Genomic DNA, 22,839 nt, shown 5'->3' with positions numbered 1-22,839 from the left:
TGTTACGTATATCAAACCACATTACCGCCAAGAAATCCACCACACTCGCCAGTTTGACACCAAATCCAACAACACAGCCCTGTAACGCAATTACAGTTTCCCCCAACAACTTTTCTTCCTTCGCCTTGCTATCCGAGTAACTTTTTGTTATCTGCCATGAACGTACTGTACATGCCAGCCTAACAGTGGCCCAAATATACAAAGCTCCCGGTTTTCCAGGCCAAACTCGGAGAGATTCGCCGTCAAGAAGTCTCGCTGGTCATTCATGTGGATGTTCCTGGGCCGTGGTGAGAACGGTGGAGCTCGGCCGCGGCGGCGGTGCGTGATATCTCAGATCGCTCCATATCCGAGGCATTGATTGCTCGTGTAATACACAAGATAACCATGATAATGATGATAGCTACAATGAAATGGTCCCGTGGCGTTTGACTGACTGGGGCAATAACGACTGCGCTCTCTAGACAATCAATCAACTAACCTTCCAACCACATGCAATCATGCCACCATGCGTCCCTCCGGCATAACAGCACATTCTAAGGAATATATATTCAAAGGTTGTATTGTGAGAAGGACAAAAGAAACAAAAGAAAGGAACATGGGATCTAAAAAAAAAAAATCTCAAGCTGGTAAATTCTCACCATCGAAAGCGCATCAACACCTATTTGTGCGGAGACAAAGTAGCTAACTACTAGTTAGTACGTCACTTTGTTTATAACAGCATCAAAAGAAACCATGAAGCCCTGTTGATGATTTCCATTTCTGCTCTCCGATTACATACCACTCAACTAGTTTTTGACAGCTCCAGAATGTCGACTTCATCTCAACTGTCACCTGACTCACACGCCTTCATCAGGCGAGAGGACTCGCCTCCCTTTGAAGCTATGCTCGCGCGTCCGTACCGCCTGACTACCTCATCAACCCTGATGGTGCAGCCCATCCTATTTCTCCCGAGTATCCCGTCTACTGTTTTTTTAACAGCACTTTGGCGGCTGCTGCGACCTTCACGAGGATCCTAGACCTTGCAGAAGAACCAACAGTCAGAAGCGCCAAGATCATCGGTTACACTCTGGGCAAAGTGGGGAGGGAGTGTGAATCATGCATATATATATCTTGAGGAATAGGATGCTATTTTAAGGATTGATCCTTTTTGGCGTAACTAGTGGCAAAGCCTTCCTACAAGATTGCATGTTTTACAGGGTGAGTATCCTGCTTTGATCGACGGTGAGCCAGGGCAAGTTGTTTCCAGATCTGCGGATATTATGGAGTTCGAAGGGTCGGCTCAAAAACTCACTTACTACGAGATGAACGTGTGCAAGGTCGCTGCTTTGCTGGATTTTCTTTACAGACAATGAGTCGCTGGCAGAAGTACTACTATCTGGTATGACATTTAAGTACTAGTATTCTGGGGACCCGAAAACCCTCGCTGGAGCGACGATTAAATCGTCAACTTTGGACCTTGCAAATAGGGCGTAGCGTGGGATGAGTTTCTGTGGGAATGTTTTGAACATATTGAATGTATTTCTACATCTTATTGAATTGGCTCTACAGAATTAATAAACGAACAACGCTGGATATCCTAATGTGACACTGTAGGATAACTATAACTAGATATCTAGAAAACATGTGATGAGGTAAGAATGATGAACAGATGAATTAACCAGAAGGAATGCCCACTGTGTGCCAAGAAATATATACAAATATCTAACTATGCAAGATCTTTACAAGATATTTACACTTGGGAAATAATTTTCAGTCAAAGCTCTTGTGCGGTGATTTCTAGACCTCCTGCACAATGTCCCACTCCATCCCATCTCCTCCCCCCCCAAAGTATATATACATAACCAACGAATATAATCAGAATCAGTGAATAACTATGCTCTCATCTACAAGTTCCATAGGGATGGTGTCCCTCAAACATACAATGGAAACATCCAATAAACTTACAATTTGCATGGGTGCGGCATGAATACATCTTACAGTCTAGCCATCCTGGCGGCGGCTTCGGTGATGCAACCCGAGGCAGGTGCTGAGACTGCACCAGGTCGACGTGCCGCAACTCCCCTTTTTCGGCGTCTGGTGATAAGGAGCTGGCCTCGACGGCAGCCGCAAGAAGGTCGCTAGAGTAGGGGTCTTGATCCATGACCTCGAACTCTGACTTCAAGGAACGCAGGACGCTTTCCCCACCAACGTGGGAGAATTCCCGAGGATCCATGGGCAGGGGAATGTCCTCCATCAGCATGAGGTCAGATTTACGACCATTGCCGTTATCATAATCATCTTTGTTGGTCTTCCATACTGTCAGTTTGCATGTTTTCTTTTCCTCTTCCTCCTTTCTTCTTTTGCTTTCATTTGTTTGTTTTTTTATTATTACTTTCTACTTTGGATTTTCCATATTTCATTTTCTCTTATCACACAAGCTTTCTGTTTTGGGGGTGCTTATAAGCAAAGCAAAAGAATATATGAAATTTAGTTTGACTTACTTGGACTTGATACTCCGCACCAACAGCAACAGTTGCTATGACGAAGCTGAGTATGAGGTGAAGCAAAGAGAAGAATGAACTCCTCATGCTAGGTTTGCACTTGTGGCTGAAATGTTGTATGCTGTCAACAAGATATTGTTTCGAAAAAAAAAAAACAAAAAAAAAAACAAAACCTCATCATAGCATAGTAAAAATCACCACCACGCTTACTCGTACCGTTTGACAGGTATGAACCCTGGTCGTATAATCCAAACCAAGCCTCCAACACGACCGTAAGTTGGAATCGCTTTAGTAAGTCCTGTCGGCGCGGCATTTAGCACATATTGGAATCCGATTCCGGACAGCTTAGTTCCAAAATTAGATTATCGAATTAGGCGTGTAGATCTACTTTGATCACGAGCAAGGCTGTCGGACAGAACGAACTGGAAAAGATAAAAAAGAAGTGAAAAAAGTGAGGAGAGAATCGTTTGAATAAAGTTATCATGAACTTACCTCGGCGGTACTTATATTGACTTGCTGGACGGAATTTCATCCGGCCGCCCGTCAGTGAACTCATCCATTAGGCCGGCATGTGACCACTGCGGTCATGTGATTCACATTCACCTCCTTTGTACAGAACACCCAAAGAAGCGAGACAACAACAACAATAATTGTTAACGTACTTCACCACTTTTTGGGACACACCACTACACTAAATCACATGATATAAAACTCTGCCTTAGGGTACCTATTCCAGACTAGTGCACTTGCACTAGAGATCAATTTTGAGATGTTTAGATGTTACACATAGACTTGGTTAGCAATCAGATTGATCAACAAAGCCAGTTTAAAATATAGAGTAGTTACCACAAAGTATCTGTTCAGCCCATTAAAATTAAGCCAACTATAATCCATTTAAGGTGTAAACTGAGTACATCAGAATGATTCACTGACCCCTAGAAGTTTGGGCCAGCTGCTGGTTATATACATGTAGTGTGGTAGGGAGAAGATCGAACCTGATACGATGCTGATGGTGTCATACCGCATTTGATCCTGTGATGCCATGTCTTTGGGTAATTACCTGTTCTGGCCTAGCACTGGTGGCCATACTATGGGTCTCTTACTGTGCCATAAAAATAACTTACTTGGGGCAGTGCGAAGCCACATCTCTCTTCTCTCTCCTTATTCTAGAAAAACCAACTTTTCTGTGTAAAATGCACTGTAACATGAAATCACATGATATCATATACACTTCATCAAATTCATGGATGGGATTGAACAGCCAGCTTTGTGATCTGTACAACTCTGATATTAATATCATTGCTATATATCATTGCTAGCTATCATCACTAGATATCATTGCTAGATATTATCACTATATATCATTGCTGGCTATCATCAATATATACCATTGGTAGATATCATTCATTCAAGCAGGTGAGCAGATAAATAGACAGATAGAAATTATTCTCATAGAGATTGATTGGATATCGAGCAGGTAGGTAGGTACGTGGGCAGGTAGTGAGTGCGTTTGGCATGGTTACTGTGTCACTAGCGTCTCCAGCCCACTGCCTTGATACGGCAGGTATGTGACGCGGATTGACAATCTCGGGCTGATGGGAAATCATGAAGGTCGGCTACGGGCATACAGTTGAACATGGTTAGTTTTTCGGGCCGGAATAACCTTCGGTGTGGTTTTGACCTAAACCATGTCAACCCCCACATTAAAACTACATACACTAGTCATGTCTCATACATATCTCACACATCTTCAAATGCATTGGATACAGTGATTTTATCTTATTTCTCAGAGCTCTATTACTTAGCTAATCTAGATTCTAACTCTAGATCACTAATTCTAACTCATAACTACTTTTCAGATGTTGAAGAGTTCTGAATATTGATTCATTGAAGTGTAACAACTGATGAATAATTGATTAATAATATATACTGAGAGTGTAAAGGATGTTTAGTGTGTGTAGATTTTAGTCATAGTTTAGTTTTCAGACCCACTTTTTTTGAACCACATTCAACTTTTAATAAACCATATTCAACTGTAACCCTGGGATGTTATATATGGTTTATCGGTTGCTATAAACTGTGCAGGGCGCTAGTCCGCAGGAAGCCCCATCTTACCCGTATCCATCCCCGTCTCCCATCAAAATTCCACACGTATTCATCATACAAGGTTAGGTTGATACATACTCCTTGGGTAATCCATACAATAATGAGGAATAAAGTTTTTTTTTCAACGAAAATCAACAAACCATTTCCTGGTTTGTTGAGTAGCACAATCACGTGTTTCCACTAGCCCCAACCAACATAAACACTAGTACATATTTGGACTAGTGACGTATCCAACAGGCCTAATTAGGTTTAACACTGGAACTGGGTAGAAGAGCTATGGCTTACATAATGTATGTGGCCTTTCCGCATTCGGTAATCAACTTTGTCAAGGCTGAAGCAGCTTCGTCTTTTCTTCGTTTTCTTTTGCTGCTTTCTGATCACTTGTTTTATTGGAGGTTCAATCCGTGATATATTCGAAAAGGAACAACAGGAAGAAACAAACGAAGTATACCTTGGTAAAAGTGACTGCTTAACTCCCGTTGCTGCTGTTTCATTCCCGCCCTGGAGTGGCTGTAGCTAACCGTTGGCCTCGCAAGTTTTTCCCCCCTTTTGATCGATAAATCCAGCTCCATCCATTCGACTCGACATACAGCCGAAAGAACTCGATAATTTGATAAAATATCCCTCTCTCGCTCTCCATTCCCGCCCCTATCAGCTCCCTGGTCTAGTACCTTAGAAGCCAAGAAGCAAGGAAACTAGAGCTGTGTGTATTATTTGTCACAACTACATGTGACAAGCCGACATGACTCCACCTCTTGATTTTGATCCCCGTTCACAAGCTTCCCCTCTCCAGATCCACTGCTTTGAAAGAGAAGCTAACAAGACAGTTCGCTTTCCTTTCCTTTCTCCCCTTCCCCTCCGACGAATACGTCCCCTATTCCCTTGGTCAGGGCCCCTTTCAGTGACCCCAACGCATCCAATTGAAGCTCCCGCCAGCCATGTCTGTTACTCAAATCTCGCCCGCGGCGGGTGCGCCGAAACCACTCGAGAAAAAGCCCATCAAGTTTAGCAATCTGCTACGTGAGTTATACTCTCGCCTTGTTACTGTTACCTCTGGAAGAGGACGGAGGTTCATCGCACAGCGGGGCTAGTACGGATTATTAACTCACTGTCTTTATATCTGTAGTTGGTGCTGGTTTGAATATGTTCGAGTAAGTATTCTCCCTTTCCATTTCTTTCCGTTGGCTATTTTGCTAATGACCTTTCCAGGGTTACCACGTTGGGACAGGTAAATATTTCCCGACTTTGTCTGCCCCTTGGAAGCTCAGGGATCTGGATTCTAACACCCTGCAGCCTCTGGAAGTGATCAAGACGACCATGGCCGCCAACAGAAGCGATTCTTTCGCCGGTGCCATGCGTCGGATTTGGGGTCGTGGCGGTGTACTTGGCTGTTAGTTTCCTCGAAACCTACCATCTCTCACGTGGATCTTTTATCCTGTGCGCCATCATCTACTAAACTCATCTGGATATATGTAGACTACCAAGGCCTCATTCCATGGGCCTGGATTGAGGCGTCTACTAAAGGCGCAGTCCTCCTCTTCGTCGCATCCGAAGCCGAATTCTACGCCAAATCATTCGGAGCCAACGACTTCGTCGGCGGCATCAGCGGCGGCATGGCTGGCGGCATCGCCCAGGCCTACGCCACCATGGGCTTCTGCACATGCATGAAAACGGTTGAGATCACCAAACACAAGCTGGCGGCGTCGGGCGTGAAGCCTCCCGGCACCTTTGCGACGTTCATGGATATTTACCGCAAGGAGGGGATCAGGGGCATTAACAAGGGGGTTAATGCGGTGGCGATTCGACAGACGACGAATTGGGGCTCGCGGTTTGGGTTATCGAGGTTGGCGGAGACGGCGATCAGGAGGGTTACTGGGAAAGAGGAGAGTGACAAGCTCAGTGGGGTTGAGAAGGTGATTGCGTCGGGGCTTGGTGGTGGATTGTCGGCGTGGAATCAGCCGATCGAGGTTATTCGGGTGGAGATGCAGAGTAAGAAGGATGATCCCAACCGGCCCAAAAATTTGACGGTGGGGAAGACTTTGAAGTATATCTATGGCACCAATGGGCTGAAGGGACTGTATCGTGGCGTTACGCCGCGGATTGGGTTAGGCATTTGGCAGACTATCTGCATGGTTGCCTTGGGTGATATGTACGTGTCGCATACCCTGTTTTCATTCTTCACTCCCTTGCCCTAGTTTTGATTGATGATGATATTAACAGTTTTCTTCTACACAGGGCCAAGGAGACCGTCGAGAAACTGACTGGTGAACAGGTCACCGCCAAACACTAGAAGGTGGGACCATAAATACATGGACGGCGGCTGGCAAAAATCGTGGATTCGTGTGATATCCTCAAAGTCAAGCTCAGCTCACTTTGACATCCAACGCGCTGTATTTCCGCGATATCTTGAGCGTTGGATTATTGTATACACTACTTGTTACCAGCCCGCCTATTTTCCCACAACAGGGATTACTCCCACCATTTTAATATCGCCCATTCCTTGCTTTGATTTTCTGCCTGGAATTAACACCTGTATACATTTTTCCCCCCCATCTCTTTTTGTTTCTGTGTCAATCCCAGGCATGTTAAGTGCAATATGTATTACCCACAATAATGTTATAGATAGAATCGGTTCGTAGTTTCATTTCTATATCCTTGATGATAATGTGCATATATATATATATATATATATATATATCACGAGATCCAGGTAGTTTCAAAGTAATTGAATTTTCAGTAACCATCCGAATGAAATTGTTCCATCCACAGATATGATATATTTCCATGGTATGAAATCAGCTTCTCTGTGTCACATATGTATGTATATCTTTATAGTAGGATGCCGGTGGATAACTACACATAAAACCTATAACTAAGTCTATTTCGTACGCTGCCTGCTGGACTTCTGACTGTGCAACCCAATTAAAACTAAAGTGTCTGTAATGGAAAGCTTTACATGTCTATCCTTTTTGTTTATAATTTTCTTTCCCTTTCTCTTCCCTCCTGCCCTCTCTTGCTCGCGAACTAGCTATCGCATATATACATGGACGTTGATCTAATAGCGGGTTGAATTTGGCTGAAATACAATTTACCCGACAAGGATATAAAATTTGAGATGGAGGTGTGATGTTGGTGTTGGAAGTTTACACGAAACAAGTGGAAATTTTTAAGGACAAATCTGCGAATAATAATGCAAAAAATAAAATAAAATAAAATAGAAATAGAAAGAAAATGAATAAAAACTAAAATAAAGGGAGAGTAAGGTCAGGAGTTGGAGCTAGTTCTTTCTAAGTCGGGGTTGAATGGTTCATGGTTTTTGGGCCTAGTTCCTTATCGAAGATGGAGCCATTGAAAAAGGGAAAGCGGAAGATAAATGTGGGTAGATTTTAGGCTTCCCTAGTGTAACAGGATAGAAAAGGGGGAAATTGTCAATGGTACATTATATTGGCAATGATAACGGCAACAGAAGCAGAAAAACACCTTGTGTCTAGACAGTCAAACCGATATCTGTAGCGAAGGGAAGAACATGTAGATCGCCGACTGCGGAAACGGAGGCTTTGCCTGAGAGGAGAGATTTGGCAGCCTGTTTTAATATATTAGCTTTATTCAATAAAGGAAGAACAAAAAACATTGCAGAATTGAAGGGTGAGCCACGGGCGTGACTACACATACCGCGATAACCTGTTGTTCAGTCACCTTCTCGACGCTCTGACCAATCTCAGATAGCTGGACTATATTGACGCCATGGGCCAATCTGGATCCGACATATTCAAGGCCCACTGAAGAGCTATCCCCAGCCTCTAATGCGCGGAACTTTGCGAGGGCCGTTGCCTTTTTGATATCTTCACTGCTGACCTTGCCAGCCACTACTTTCTGGATAGTCTCGACAACGCTTTTGCTGGCGGCCGCAACACTGTGTGCTTTTCCAGAGACGGTGACATAGAAGAGACCCGCATCGGAGTACGCAGTATTAGAGGTCGACACGGATACATCAGCGAGTGTCTCAGTGGCCTTGGCGAGTAGGGAGGATCCAGAGGACCATTTGATGGTGGACTGGCCGCCGAGCAGCGCAGAAAGCACGGAGAGCTCTGGTTTGTAGCTAGCACCGCTGCCTGAGATACTGGACCCGGGGAATGCAATCACCATGGCATTGCCAGCCTTGCTTGAAATTCTTTCCTCGCCTCCATAGTACTTTGTTGGTACACTTGCCTTGAGGCTAAATGGTCCGGTTGTGCTTGATGCGGTTGGGACGTCACGGAAAAACTCGCCAACCCATTTGGACAGATCAGCAGTGTTGGCGCCACTTGCGACGACGGCAATGGACGGTTTCGAGTATGCACTCTCAGCAAACGCGGCAATTCCTTCCGCTTCAATATACTTTCCGAAGGGAGAAGAGGCCGAAGGAACCAAATTCTCTCCAAGACCGTGGTGGAAAGCAACGCTATGTGCGGAGTCTAATGCGTGAGCAGCTGGGTTCGCTACAAGGCCATTCTGGGAGTATTTGACAAGGTTCATGATGAGCTCATCGAGCTCATGTTCTGGTAAAAGAGACTGTTGTTAGACGACCAGCCTGACAGCGTTCATACCCAAGATTCAAAAAGCATTACTTACGTGAGTAATTAGTTTTTGTTATTACATCTGCAAGAAGCTCTGTGTAGTAAGGAAGATCTTTGCTGAGGAATTTGGCGGAAAGGACAACATTTTCTCTTGAGTAAGTCGCAGCCAATTCCCCACCAAGCAACTCAGACTCTCTGGTGATGCGCAGCGCTGACCGTTTGGACGTAGACTTATCAATTACACGTGTATGTCATCAGCAATCAAGCCGTATCTACTGCCAATGAAAGCCATGAATCTAGAACGCGAATGTTAGATGGCTGAGCAATTGACTCACTTTGAACGCAAATTTCTCCAGGAGATTGGAGTAGCCGGGGAAGGGTTGGTATCGCGAGCCGGCCTTCGCAACGAGCGACAAAGTGGTGGTAGGTGAGGTAAACTCTCTATTAGCGATCTTCACGCCAGAAGCCTCAGCAGACTCGAAGTCGAAGCCCTTGGCTGCAGCCGCAGCCATGCTGCGGCGAGAGGAGGGCTGGGGTTGGGCGATACATTGGTTTCGGAGACAGCGCCGCGCATTCCGGCCGAGAGCAGACCTCGAAAGCATGATCGCACGCACCTGGGAGCAGAGGAGCGTAATGGGTGAGAAGAAGGACGGGACAATTGAGGGCAATTGGCGATGTGAAGCGGAATTCACAGCGTTCTCTGTTGAAACTTCGGCGGTTTCGTCGAGATCCCCAATGGATAGACGATGAGGTTCAAAAAGCGGAAAATGCTGATTAAGCCGGAGGAGCTGATTTAGCGGATGCTGATTGGCTTCCGTGGCGAAGATTTGGCATTCGGGGACCGAATTTATCCGATATCATGTGATATTCGTAAGGCCTTGGGAATAATTAACCCGAAGAGGAATAGAGCCGACATTTTTCTGCCGAGAAGCATTTTCAACAGTCACGCATCACCACCACCACTACCACCTTTAGATATTTAAAAGATATGGAGAGGAAATAGGAAATACATATAGCTCTATCAATTCATCTTTCGCCACAAAGATATCGGCCATCCGTGTGTATACCGTCGATTATCTCGTATCAGTTTCGCCTGCACACCCATGAATGTTCAACGGTGACCTTGGGTCTCTTCTAGAGAAGCCAGCGCTTTCTCTAGAAGGTAGAACGGGCAACACGCATCATGTCTCAAGTGAGCTTCGAACCTTGTACCATCCTGCGGATATGTACTATGTATATGCTGATTGGATTGCTAGTATGCGGCAGAATTGTGCAAGCTGTTGATTACGGACAATTTCGGGGAGCTATATGCTGTATGTTTTTAACTTGTTTTGGACAAACTCGACAAGCAAAGTAGCGGGATTCTAACCTTGTCATTCTCGTTCTTCGCCTAGTTGATATTTTCCTATCTGCTATACCATGGCCGCCAACCTCTGCCTCGCATTGTCCAGAATACACGTCTGTCCCCCCGACAAGTTCGACACGGCCTAGCTGTGCTTATCCAGCAACGGCTCATCTACCACTATACATCGCTGGACGATGGTATCGCGTACTATGAAGCTAGCTGGATGACTGCATACAATCTGGTACGGTCAGGCAGGATTTTGCAATTGGTGGAAGAGAAGCTCGGGAAATATGTTGCAAAGGTGCTGTCAACAATCCTGTATCATGGCCATGTGAGGATCAGCTATTTGGAAACTCTACCAGAGCTACGACCTCAAGTCTCAAATAAAGCGGGGAAACTCGCAGCTGCAAACGGTTTAAATGGAATCCATAACGATGAGGAAGAAGAGGAGGATGCTCACGTTACTGACCAAGGGGAGCAGGAGGAATATGCGTCTGGAGGGCCGGAAAATAGCGTCGATAGCGATTACGGCAAGCGCTCAGCCTCGCAACTTCACCCTGCCCTACGTTCCCTTGCCGCCTACGGATATATTATGCGGGTGCGCGATGCTCATTTTCAGAGCCCGGCAGATCTTGTAGAGGACGCTGAAAGGGCTGTCAGTTCTCGATCTGACGTCCGTGGTCTAAAAGGGAAGAAATTTCAAGAGGCCATCGATGCTGGAGTGGAGACATATATTAAGGAGAAGACGGATGGAACTATTCCCCAAGGGCCACTGGCCGGCGCGCTATCCCGCGGCATTAAAAGACGCGCAGGACAATCGGCAACGAACTCGTCAAGCAAGAGGGTGAAGCTTGAGCATCTGCCGGAGGGCGACGAGGATGCCGACGACGATGATTTTTACGGTGATGACTATGTGGATGGTGATAACACCTTAATGGACGTGAGTTACGCATCTCTGGGGGGGCTTTGTATGACAAGAGCGCTAACATAGCGCAGCCCAACATGATCATCAGTGTCAACTATCAAAAGTTCGAAGTGGCATTACGAAATCGACGATTAGCAAGATTGGCTGAACAGTGCACTTCCAGAGTGACATCTCAGGTCTATGAGGCTCTCCTGGGGAGGATTGAGCTTAAAACTCCCGCGTGCCGGAAACAGCCGGAGCGTGTTCCCGAAGGGGAAGAAAACGAGCAGTACTCCGTTGCCATCCCACTACATACCATTTTGGATGACATAGACCCCGACTTAGACCTATCAGAGTCTATGGCTGGAGTGGACCCGGCCAACCTTCTTTCAAACGGACACATGGGTCTCAACGGAGACGGCGATGGTGATGACGACGATGACGAGGGCACTGGTGCGAGTACAGGTATTTGGAATCGCCGCAGGAACCGCGTCTACGAACTAGAACAGCACCTCTCCCTCCTCGCCCAGGAACCGAATATCTTCTCCACTCGCAACATGCAGTCCGGCATGATCGCCTGGGCAGTTGAATTCCGCCACCTCGCCCGCCGCCTCCGCCACCTCGAAATCGAACGCATCATCGAATCTCGTTTCGGCACCATTGCCGTCCGTGTCATCCGCGTCCTCGCCGCAAAGGGCAAACTGGACGAGAAGCGCCTGCAGGAAATCAGCCTGATGGCGTCCAAGGAACTTCGCCAGGTTCTCGCGCGTATGGAGGCGGCTGGTTTCGTCGATTTGCAGGAGGTCCCCCGCGATGCGCAGCGGCAACCCTCGCGGACGATGTATCTCTGGTTCTTCGATCCGGATCGCGTTGCGAGGATGGTGCTGGAAGATACGTACAAGTGCATGTCGCGCTGTCTGCAGCGGATTGGCGTTGAGAGAAATAAGCTGAAGCTCTTCCTGGAGAAGACGGAACGGACGGATGTTAAGGGAAATGAGGAGAAGTATTTATCGCCGGCTGAGTTGAAGACGTTGAAGGAGTGGCGGGATAAAGAGGCTCTGTTACTGGGGGAAGTAGGGAGGTTGGATGAGTTGGTTTCTGTTTTGAGAGACTATTGATGTTCTCCTGTTAGTTCCGATTATCTTTTTGTTTGGCTGAACCTTCTGGAATTGTTCTATTCTGGTCTTCATATCCTTTGCCTTTTTGACATCCTGTATAACGGTTTCTTACCCTTCAATATCTCTTTTGTTGCTACTTCTGGAATACAAGCAAAAAAAGGATAATCGGGACTAACACCATAAAAATGCGATGATTTTTCCTGTTTGAATTGGCAAATTTCTCATTGGGATATGTATTCTATTCGATAACCAAGTGCTTTGCAGAGCTATATATCGCTCCCTGGATATCTCTAGACAGGTGCCAAAGTCTTGAAGCGATTGCGACGCTGCTAGTTGTAAATAAGTATCTTATCACTGAACGCACGGATGAGTTTTATGACAGCAACATGCAGTGAGAATTGAGCACACATGCGCGGTAGAATCTTTGGATGAAGGAAGGAGGAAGAGACCATGTCCACATGTTCCTAGGTCAGGTGCGCTATAATCTGCTTAGCGGAATGGCCATCAAAGACAGTGGAGTTATGGAAAACAGTGATGAACTAGAAGCTGCGGGTGATGATTACTTCCAAGAGCCACCAACCTCTGCAGCAACAAAAAAGATATTGAGATACAAGGCTGACTGTTGTCGATTACAAGTTGCTCTTCGAGATTAATCTTTGTGGCACTACAGCCCTTTTGCACCATATAAAAGTCACACTCAGAGATGCTAATACAAGGGCCTTAAAAATTTAAATCCAAACAAATTCTAAGCCACAAATTAGAGCTACTTCTATCCCTTTGAAAGTCTCGGGTGAGGAGAAAAGATGTTGTGTCAGCCCGGAGCAGAAAAACGGGTCGGCTCAAGATGAATAGGGTTGGCACGTAAAATGGAACTGGATGCATCCAGTATGACCTAGCACACATGATAGCTAAAAGCCCACTGTTGTAAGGTATGCAAGCAACTTTTATTCGGGATCTCCTCGTAGGGAAGCATGCTGTTTCGATGTTAGGTGTTTGGGTCTCTAAAAGGAAAACAAAAAGCGGGCTCACGTCAGGTATCCGGTTCGGTCGCTTCTGGTCGAATCACAGCTGTTTTATACAAGGCAAATCTTTGTGGGGAGGGTCTCGTCCTAATTCCAGAGTATCCATCTGTCACCAGAGGGCGGGCGAGTTTCCTGCTTCTGGAGACGACCACGGGAAATCTACGCCATGGAAAGTGGGGGAGGCCTTTGTTGACGCCGAGCAGAACGAGAGCGAATGCGTTTGCAAGCGCTGAGCGTTCCCTGAGGGTCTCGCTGGACGTGGAAGGATATACATACCAGTATTTATATACAACACTCCTTATATTCCTACCGTATATATTGAAGATGCTTTCTACAGCCAATCAGGAGGCCTTGGAGGTTTAGCTCGGCTTGGATGTTACATAATCGCACTAAGTTCACGAACTAACTTAACTAAGTTAGGCACCCGGTTTTCCCTCCAAACCCAAACTTCCGCTCTATCTTCCAACTTCCTCTGTCTTTTTTCGCCCTCACCGCGAACAATCATGGCAAACCCCGCCGCTTACAGCCTTTCAAGGCTTTTCATCAATCCCTCGATTCGGGCACCCGATAGGTCCAGTGGAGATGTGACCCTTTTCTATGATAGCCCCAAAGGCGGGGTCCTGTCCAGTTAATCCATCCCGTTGTGTTGGCGTAGAGGCATTGTTGCTATTAACGTTGCCCCTGCGTTGCCCCGAACGCTCTCCCCAATTTCCCCATTTTACTGCCAGATATTGCTTTAGAAACTCCGATTAGGATTTTTTCCTAAATTTATAGAATCAGAAAAACTAGAAACAAAACAAATTTGAAAAAGTAACATTGCTCTCTTTTCTCTAATGTCCCCCTGTTACATGACTAATAAGAAAGCTTGGAGATAGATGACCAAAATACTGCTGGGCACACTTGCTACGGAGCTGTTGCTCCACATATTTCACTCCTGCAGCTCAGTCGCCGATGTTCTGAACCTCTCCTTAACCTGTCGTCGCCTGCATGATGTATTCTCTGCTTCGCAAAAGCTTCCCATACTTGCCAACGCCGTGGAGGCCGAGTTTGGACCCCTGGAAGATATAATACAACTGGTCACTCAAAATACCAGCCAGCCTACGCATGTATCTCGTGAGGCACCGATATCCCTCGCTTTGATCCAACAAGCTGTCGAAGTTGGCCGCGTGGCCAAGAAATGGGAGGTGATCTATCCAATCAAGAAGTGGAAGGTGGATTTTGAAAATCGTCGAGTCTTGGACACCCATGAATGTTTCGTGCTGCGTCGAGCCGCATACCGTCTTTGGCTGTACTCAAGGGCCTTCCACTGCCAATTATTTCCGCGAACCAGTCGCACTCTCCCTTCTGTCGTCCGTGAGCGGGCTGAACTCTTGCACAACTGGCCCACAAGCGAGCTAGCTGAGATCGAAGATTTTCGATTGGTTATGCGTGAGGTTGTACAGAGCCAGATCTGCCCGAGCAATGAGACGATCCAAAGAAAGTTTCAGAAAAGGTTCCCGGAGAACACACCGACATCAACTCATATCCACCTAAACTGTCGTTCACTGACACCGCCCCCCTTGTTCCCACTCCTCAACTTCCACGCCAAACCAGCACCTACCTTGTCGTCTATCGATAGGAATAATTGCCATTTCCACGCCCAGCCAACATCTCGCGACAAAAGCATAAACAGCAACAACATTGTCACCTCGACAGTTAACAAATACGCAATCAAATTCCGCTCCGATCTCTACCACGAGCCCGGAATGGAAGGCTGGGGCGACCAGATTCACCATTACTATGTCGTCGAGGACATGATGAAGCTGGACCCGTCACAGGTTCTATGGTTGAGAGAAAACGCCCCCCTCAAGGAACAGGTAGAAAGCTACGTTCGATCGATGGGCGACTGGTTCGACAATAATGGCGAGACATTCGGGCAAACGCTGGAATGGGTAATGGGTGAACGTGGAGGGGATTATATGGAGTTGCATTTTTCGATTGTTGATGGGGAAGCAGGTATTGCGAAAGTGAAAAGCTGACGGTAATCCTTGTTGATGTAGCATCCATCGTCTTCTCTCTTTATTATCTCCTCTGTTCTTAGCCTTAGATGTAGATATCTATATATCGTTCCGTTTGGTATATTTGGCTTTATTGCTGTTGTCCCCCTTTCCTGCTTTAGTTCGTTTTGTCGCTTGATTTACTTGTTTCGAGGTAATGTTTGGATTTTGAAGCTTAGTTTCTCCGAATGACAAGATCACATACCTATTAGGCGACGTTGATAGTGTGAACAAACTATTTTTTGCTTTTTGTTTTAAGTTGCTACGTGAAACGCCCCATCACGGGGCTGGCGCAGAACCTGCTTACAGCTTAAACCTTGGCTCTAACGGCAATTTTTTGACCAATCTAAAACACTCACTCTGCAGATACCAGTCGAAACGAAGTGGGAAAACAAGTGGGGAAAAAAGGAAACAAAGAAGAGAGATTTAGATTATTTGCAAAGAATAATTAGCAGCCATGGAAAGAAGGGGGCAAATCGAAGGGTTAAAATAAAGAATGTGGAATTGCAAGAACAAAAAAAAATATATAGAAGAAACAAAAAGGTGGGAAAAAGAGTGGGCAAAAAAAGAGAATGGAATGTTGGTGGTGAAAAGCCAAACGTGTAAAACAAATCAACAATGAGAGGAGGAACTTGAAGGCAAACGACAAAACTAAGCCCAACCCGCAAATCCCCCAAACCATTTATCCCATCCCGCGTGGCCAATAAACATTCAATTCCAGAAGCAGGACATCCATCATCAGAACTCCTTTGAGCTCTTCAGGTATCCCTTCCCGTGCTCATTAAATTTCACCTTTATAACGTTGGCTTTTTTTCTCATCACGCTGCTGTCCTGAGGCCGTAGAATGACAGAAAAGGAGAAGATGATTTGGGAAGCGGCGAAAATAAAATAAGAAAACAAAATGTGGGAGAAGTAAATACATGGACACGGCATGGCATGACACAAACAGAAAAAACGTCAGGTGGTTCTTCAAGTCAAATCGACCGTGGCGACCAGAGAAAGGAAAATAGAATAGAATAGAATAGAATAAAATGCAGCCGCCATCCGTCGAGATGAAGACCCCAACGTTATAAAAGCACCGGTTATTCTAAGTCTCGCCACCGCCAGCCTTTCCCGGGAGAAGGCGCTTTCTGCTAGAACAGTGATTCCAGAATGGTGTCTAAAGGGTCTGCATTCTTTTCTTTAGCAGCATTTCTGCTTCGCATCTGCATCCTGCGACTTCGTGATCTCTACCACCTTGCGGTCACCGAGAGGGTTCTGTCCTGAGTTACCATTCTCGAGGGCCTTGCTGGAAACGATGCGGTAGATTTCTTAAGACGCTCCGTTAGTTGTGTTTTGTCCGGTGGGGAAGAGGGAAATATGGAGTCGGTAGAGTAAATGATAGTTGGGTTACCTGTAAGAATATTTTGAAATGCGAGCTCAACATTCGTGGCGTCAAGGGCGGACGTTTCGATGAAGGACAACTTCCTTGCCTCTGTTTTATGGGTTAGATAACCAGGGGAATAAGACAGCCGCCAACTTAGGCTTGGGATGAAGGAGTGGCGTGGGAAGTAAGCGACAGCATACCAGCAAATTCCGCGCCTTGGTCAGTTTTAATAGCCCGGACATGTTTTTGATCGATCTTATTTCCGACGAGCATGATGACAATGTTCTTGTCGGCATGTTCCCGTAACTCCTTCAACCATCGCTCGCAGTTTGCGAAAGTCTGTTCTTTAGTCGTATCATATACAAGAAGGGCTCCCACTGCGCCACGGTAATATGCGGATGTAATAGCCCTGTACCGCTCCTGGCCTGCAGTATCCCAAATCTGAGCTTTGATCGTCTTGCCGTCTACCTGAATAGAGCGGGTTGCGAACTCGACACCGATGGTGGACTTCGAATCGAGGTTGAATTCATTCCGGGTGAATCGGCTTAACAGGTTGGATTTCCCGACACCGGAATCTCCGATAAGAACCACTGTGTTCCCCGAGTAAAGCAAAGATACTGGTCAGTTATACAGAACAATTTTGTGCTTCGTTGATAAGGTGTCAGGACATAGGAAGGAGCCCGGTGGTGGCGTCGTGGTGGAGTGTCGCAAAGCTGGTGAAGACCTTACCTTTGAAAAGGAACTGGAAGTTGCAGAACTGTTAGAGACTATCACACAACCAAATATAGTAGAGGAGGGCAAGGAGAATGACTTACATCATATTCGTCGTTAGCCATTAGGGAGGATGGAGAGGTGGAAGAGTCGAAGTCTCTCTTCAAGGGGAACGGGATTTAATAAGTGTGTGTCGTTTCTGCGTGATTAAAGTGACTTTAGACCACGATGAGCCGGAAGCAGGACGCTGGGGCGATAAAGGGGTACGGTTCGTCTGTCAGTCAATGACCGTCAAGAAGGATCAGTAAGTTGGATGGTGTGTTGACAAGAGAACCAGAAGAAGGCAACGAGATTATCCAATAGATGAAGCTGCGTTGGCTTGAAGTTCGAGGAGGGTGAGAGTGGCAGAAAGGAAAGGTAACCGGTACCTGACATTCCAGGTATATCTGGTGGTACTTTTGGTATCGGATACATATATTTTTTTTTTCGGGCGGAAACCTGGCTTCTTGCTGATTCAACACTTAGTCAGCCGCTTTGTTTGGCTTGCATTCGGCCAGGAATTAAATAAATCCATGGATGTGGATGGATGTCTTTGAGAACTTGGGGTTGATTGACTGACGGCGGAATGAAATTCACTCTCACAGGGCTCTAATCCAGTAACTGCCGTATGTCGCTTTCGTCGGCTCAAGGCCTTTGTCATTTCATTGAGAACCGCAATTTCACAGACACTACGGATGAGTACTTACATCTGTAGGCTATCGGAGAAGGGCCATTTATGCGATAATGATCGAAAACACGACGCAGTCAAGTCTATGATGTGGATTCTTCCATTCATCTGTTTCACTTTTTTTGACCTTGGTGTGGCTGGCAAGTTTTTTTTGCTATGACTTCCAAGATGGTGCCAACTGGAGCTACAAGTGATGAAGACGATGATATCTCAATTACTTCAACTGTTGGCAGTGAGCCGCAGTCTGAATATGAAGTGGAATCTATTCTTGCTCAAAAGAGCTTCCCAAATGGTGATGCGTATCTGGTAAAATGGGCTGGCTATCCGTTGGAGAGGGCAACATGGGAGCCGGAGGACTCCTTTTGTGATCCGAATATTTTGCTGGCATGGAGGAGGAAAATCGCATCTGGGGAGCATGAGTCGTTAGGTGTGGATGTGGATGACTTGGCACGCAGGATTGAGGAAATTGAAAGTGCAAAACTCGACAGGCGTCGCAGGCGTTGGGCAAAGCGCATTCGTCTCGGGATCCCGGCATCCCCTTTGACTGATGGTTCTGATGCCGTTTCTGCTGGCCAGGACAGCGACTCGAACCTTGATGACTTTATCATTGACGATGATGTTGATGTGGAGGGCGAAGATGAAGAAGAAGGGTGGCAGTCATTGCGGAGGAAACGACAACGCTCATCCAGCACCAAAACAACAACCCCCCGCGCAGGAATGGCTGCTTCTCCTTCGCTGCCCAGTGGCACCCCAAGCAAGCGTCAGATTCCGGCTTCAATAGCGCCATCATCGACTGGGTTTCCGAACAAAAGGAAGAAAATCGATACGACTTCGACAACCAGATCTCCTGCAACTAATAATCAATCCACACAGTCTTCAAAACCGACATCGTTAGTAAAGCAAAGACAAACTTCAAAGGACTCTCAGAATGCCCCTGCACGCCACCAAACGCGGCCAACTTTGAAGGTACAAACCTCATCCTCCACTAATCCTTCGTCCTCAGAACCTACACAATCTGCGAAGTCGACTGCGCAGGTCAAAGTGCCCTTGATCCCCACTGGGCCAGCGAACCGAACTGTTCCCGTCCTCACAAAAAAACAAAATGCGTCAAAGCCAAAACTCTTCCGCAATTTATCCTCTAAAAACAGATATGAGAAAACCATGCGGCGGGACGTAATACCAGATATAAGGCAACTGGATTTAAGACCACCAGGCAAATGGATTGCGTCCCAGAATGATAAAACTCCGCTATCTGCATCGCCGTCCCGACTGCATGCACCTCGCAATTCAGAAAGCTTCGTTGATCAAAACGGTCCCCACCGTGATGCTAACGATCATTCTCATTCTCAAGGCAGTCCAGGGGTAGATGGGCCAGTTGAGGCGAGGAGCAGTTGCCAGCCAGATCAGCTCCAACTCGCCTCGGTACAATCGCCATCAAAATCGCTTCATAAAGGCTCTCCTAGTAGTTGCAGTCCGGGAACATCTGTTCTCCCATCGGTATTTTCTCCAAGCAAAGCCAATTCCATAGAATTATATGATAAAGGTCCACCAAAGGGAATGAAAGGAACTGGCACCGGTTTCCAATCACAGGCAAAAGCCGTGGTCCACCTCCGATTTGGACCAACGGGCAAGGAAATAGGCGATGTCAGATTGGGAGGCCTGACAAGAAAAACGGTTCGGCAATTGTTACTCCTTAAATCACAAAACAAGATTGATATGCATTTTAAAGATGTGTGCAACCTTGACCAATACAGACAATTGTGTGACAGAGTAGGTTTCCCATTTCTTGACACAAACCAAAAATATTAATATTAAACCCTGACTGATTATACAGAGAAAAAACATAAAATACTGCAGCGGCTGGGTACTTGCGTCTGGCGATACTACCTTCGCAGTTAATGAACTAGCGAACTACTTGAGGGACAATGGGTTGGCTGCTTTATGGTACCACCCAAGTGAGGATGTCTCTTCGGTTATCATAGCCTTTGCTTTGGATTGTCCAGATTGGAATTTTTTAAACGGATCGAATGAGTATCCATCTGCGAGACTCCGGATTGCTGTACGGAGTGCTCTTGCTCTTGTTAGTAGCCTTCGGCCCATCGCTGCTAAGGAAGCACCATACCATGCCGGCGAACGCAACACGAGCAGGGAGGAAAGCCGCCTTTCCATGAACCTGCAGCCGGCGCACCCGGTAGAGCCGATGGCGAAGGAAGATGAAAAAAATACCTCACTATCGAAATGCTTAATTGCTGCCAACGGAGCTGTGGATATTGAATCCGTTTTCCGAGACCGGTTCAGCATCACGTATGATGAGCTGAGCGTTGTGAATACCATTAAGAAAGAACGCGCCGCGCGAGCCTTTTACTTACATTTCCCACTCGAGGTGGAAGATGAATTCCAACTGGTCTTGCGCTTCTTAAAACGTTATGATATGGTTGCATTCTCTAATCGCATTGAGGGCGATTGGGAAAAGTTTGTGAAGACTGCAACAACAGGCACTATTCTGGTGAGTTTTGTTTTGTTTTGTTTTTTTTTTTTTCTAATTACCAATGAAACATCAAATTTTACATCCCCACGCCAAATTAATCATTCTACTTGAAATGACAGTTCCATCAGAAATTCATTCATTATGAAAATATGCCGATGCTTGCGAAGCTTTTACGAGCTTCCGTGAACGTGTTCAATATCTCTCTTTCCGAGCCTATTAAATACCTTGATCATGACAGCCACCTCCAAAGACTGTTCCCACATGGAGGAATTATTCTAATGACCGAAGACTTCATATTGAAAGAATCAGAAGCGGCCTTAAAAGTTCTAAACTGGTTCGGAAATTTCATAGGGAGAAAGTTCCCTGGGACTTGGAAGATGTTTCTACGGCCGAACGTGCAGCACTGGCTGTTTGATCTTTGTGGAAGTTGGCCAGACGACACGTGGGTCACCTCGTTCTTTGCTCCCCCTTATTGGTTTTGTTTTTAGAGACTAATATTGACTTTGGTTTGTTTTTTCCCTTGTCTAGACTGTGGAAGATGTACCAGACGATCAAGAACCTCATTCCAGAATATCCCGTAGGACACTACAACACCTACCGGCGCGAGGGCTCGCCGGAATCATTAGACGGACTCACGGATGATGAGGGGCAGCATCACCCCTTCATCTCAACTCGCATGATACCGGATTACGGCTCACGTGGCGCGGACGACCACCCGAATATCCCCAAAGGACTAACGCAAAAAGAGAGAGATGCCGATCACCTCATCGAATATTTTGCGGGTTATGCGTTGATCAATGCGGAAAGATTTCGACGGTTTGTAGTGTTAACCACTTATAAGCCGCAGCCGCGATGGCAAGCGTGGACCCATGTATGTAACAACCAATATCTCCCCGGCAATCCGATTAACAACACTTGCGTGTGAAAGTGAGCAGGAATTTCAAGCTAACTTAATCCAAACCTCCCTCGGGCCTTTCCCTCCCATAAATCAGATCGAAATCATGGACTACCCAGAATTCAAGCGAGAACTCATGGCATCCCCTACACACAACGCCGGCAATAGCCAAAGTGGTAAAAATAATCAGAGCGGCAAATACACCCACCATTCCGTTCCCAGCTCCGGGCGTGGCGGTGGTCACGGGAACGACCGCGAGAAGGTCCCAACGACAGCCTCAGAGGCAGGGCCAATAGATGCTTCGCGCGGGAAATAGCAATCATGATACCAGCCCGTGTTACTCCCCTAGTCACATGTGAGAGTGCACGGAGCTGGTAAAAATGGTAAAGGGATGAAATTTCAATTGGATGAAATGGAAATGGGATATCATGATGCAGTGCCTGGGTATTCAGTGTTCTAATAAAGGGCCCCTACTTTCTAGATTCTATACTGCTGTTTTATTTTATTTTATTTTCCTGGTTACTAGCGGTTTTTGTGGTATGTTGTGCGCATTACGGGCTTATTTGCTGGGCCTATTTATGACATTTTTTTAATCCCCCCTTTCAAGATCTCGAATATACCCACCCCCTTTCGTTTCTTCGGCGAAATGCAGTTTTTTTTCCTTAAAAAGATAATATATCTTGCGTCCGAAATCTTCTTCCTCTATGCCACCATCGACTTATCTTCATCTTTCTCCTTAACGTTCCAATGTGTGGAATTACAACAATGATATGACAGCACATCTATGGTCGTAGTGAGAAAAGGCATCTGTATCTCTCAACTCCGCCACCATGGGCATCATACACTCGACTTGAAAGCCATAGATCATGGGCAAAAATCACGACACCTTATTCTTGCCAGAATGAATCCTGCTATTATTGTAGGCCTGAGCATGTATATCCACACGTGGTTATATCCACGTTTTCAGGGATATATTGCCGCCAGCTCGAATAAGAATAACTCCGGGCTAGTTGGTGGGCAGTCATAGTCCTACAGAGAGTGCGAGAATCCCTCCTATTTCACACTTGTTAAGGACCGGGGAAGGT

The 22,839-nt window shown here is 46.2% G+C and overlaps 8 protein-coding genes across 8 annotated transcripts; 5 read left to right on the top strand and 3 right to left on the bottom strand.

Annotated features, from left to right (window-relative positions):
- Positions 1-806: 806 nt before the first annotated feature.
- HCBG_08808 (uncharacterized protein) lies at positions 807-1,473 on the top strand (the record flags this gene model as incomplete). Its single annotated transcript, XM_045435857.1, has 5 exons — positions 807-958; positions 979-1,075; positions 1,161-1,307; positions 1,346-1,378; positions 1,399-1,473. 5 exons carry the CDS (start codon positions 807-809, stop codon positions 1,471-1,473), a joined length of 504 nt encoding a protein of 167 aa, XP_045283386.1.
- Positions 1,474-1,860: 387 nt separating this feature from the next.
- Positions 1,861-3,040, bottom strand: HCBG_08807 (uncharacterized protein; the record flags this gene model as incomplete). Its single annotated transcript, XM_045435856.1, has 6 exons — positions 1,861-1,883; positions 1,978-2,287; positions 2,481-2,601; positions 2,691-2,824; positions 2,869-2,902; positions 2,994-3,040. The coding sequence occupies 6 exons, from the start codon at positions 3,038-3,040 to the stop codon at positions 1,861-1,863; spliced, it is 669 nt and encodes a 222-aa protein (XP_045283385.1).
- A 1,925-nt stretch (positions 3,041-4,965) lies between these two features.
- HCBG_08806 (mitochondrial DNA replication protein) lies at positions 4,966-7,270 on the top strand (the record flags this gene model as incomplete). Its single annotated transcript, XM_045435855.1, has 8 exons — positions 4,966-5,047; positions 5,123-5,289; positions 5,414-5,606; positions 5,713-5,737; positions 5,796-5,814; positions 5,880-5,976; positions 6,063-6,735; positions 6,822-7,270. 6 exons carry the CDS (start codon positions 5,525-5,527, stop codon positions 6,874-6,876), a joined length of 951 nt encoding a protein of 316 aa, XP_045283384.1.
- Positions 7,271-8,073: 803 nt separating this feature from the next.
- HCBG_08805 (ubiquinol--cytochrome-c reductase subunit 2) lies at positions 8,074-9,844 on the bottom strand (the record flags this gene model as incomplete). The annotated part of the gene is made up of 4 exons (XM_045435854.1): positions 8,074-8,169; positions 8,259-9,124; positions 9,198-9,372; positions 9,478-9,844. 4 exons carry the CDS (start codon positions 9,742-9,744, stop codon positions 8,074-8,076), a joined length of 1,404 nt encoding a protein of 467 aa, XP_045283383.1.
- A 481-nt stretch (positions 9,845-10,325) lies between these two features.
- HCBG_08804 (RNA polymerase III subunit Rpc82) lies at positions 10,326-12,716 on the top strand (the record flags this gene model as incomplete). Its single annotated transcript, XM_045435853.1, has 3 exons — positions 10,326-10,334; positions 10,537-11,427; positions 11,484-12,716. 3 exons carry the CDS (start codon positions 10,326-10,328, stop codon positions 12,507-12,509), a joined length of 1,926 nt encoding a protein of 641 aa, XP_045283382.1.
- Positions 12,717-14,065: 1,349 nt separating this feature from the next.
- Positions 14,066-15,794, top strand: HCBG_08803 (F-box domain-containing protein; the record flags this gene model as incomplete). The annotated part of the gene is made up of 2 exons (XM_045435852.1): positions 14,066-14,341; positions 14,407-15,794. One exon carries the CDS (start codon positions 14,407-14,409, stop codon positions 15,547-15,549), a length of 1,143 nt encoding a protein of 380 aa, XP_045283381.1.
- A 170-nt stretch (positions 15,795-15,964) lies between these two features.
- Positions 15,965-18,010, bottom strand: HCBG_08802 (GTP-binding protein ypt3; the record flags this gene model as incomplete). The annotated part of the gene is made up of 5 exons (XM_045435851.1): positions 15,965-16,877; positions 16,961-17,041; positions 17,134-17,523; positions 17,663-17,675; positions 17,749-18,010. The coding sequence occupies 5 exons, from the start codon at positions 17,767-17,769 to the stop codon at positions 16,750-16,752; spliced, it is 633 nt and encodes a 210-aa protein (XP_045283380.1).
- Positions 18,011-18,527: 517 nt separating this feature from the next.
- HCBG_08801 (uncharacterized protein) lies at positions 18,528-22,070 on the top strand (the record flags this gene model as incomplete). The annotated part of the gene is made up of 4 exons (XM_045435850.1): positions 18,528-20,141; positions 20,206-20,877; positions 20,988-21,301; positions 21,788-22,070. 4 exons carry the CDS (start codon positions 18,528-18,530, stop codon positions 22,068-22,070), a joined length of 2,883 nt encoding a protein of 960 aa, XP_045283379.1.
- Between the last annotated feature and the right edge of the window lie 769 nt (positions 22,071-22,839).

The sequence above is a fragment of the Histoplasma capsulatum genome, assembly GCF_000150115.1.
Source record: "Histoplasma capsulatum G186AR genomic scaffold supercont2.18, whole genome shotgun sequence".
NCBI lineage: Eukaryota > Fungi > Ascomycota > Eurotiomycetes > Onygenales > Ajellomycetaceae > Histoplasma > Histoplasma capsulatum.
The sequence above is the reverse complement of the archived record's forward strand: the minus strand, read 5'-3'. Positions and strand labels throughout refer to the sequence as shown.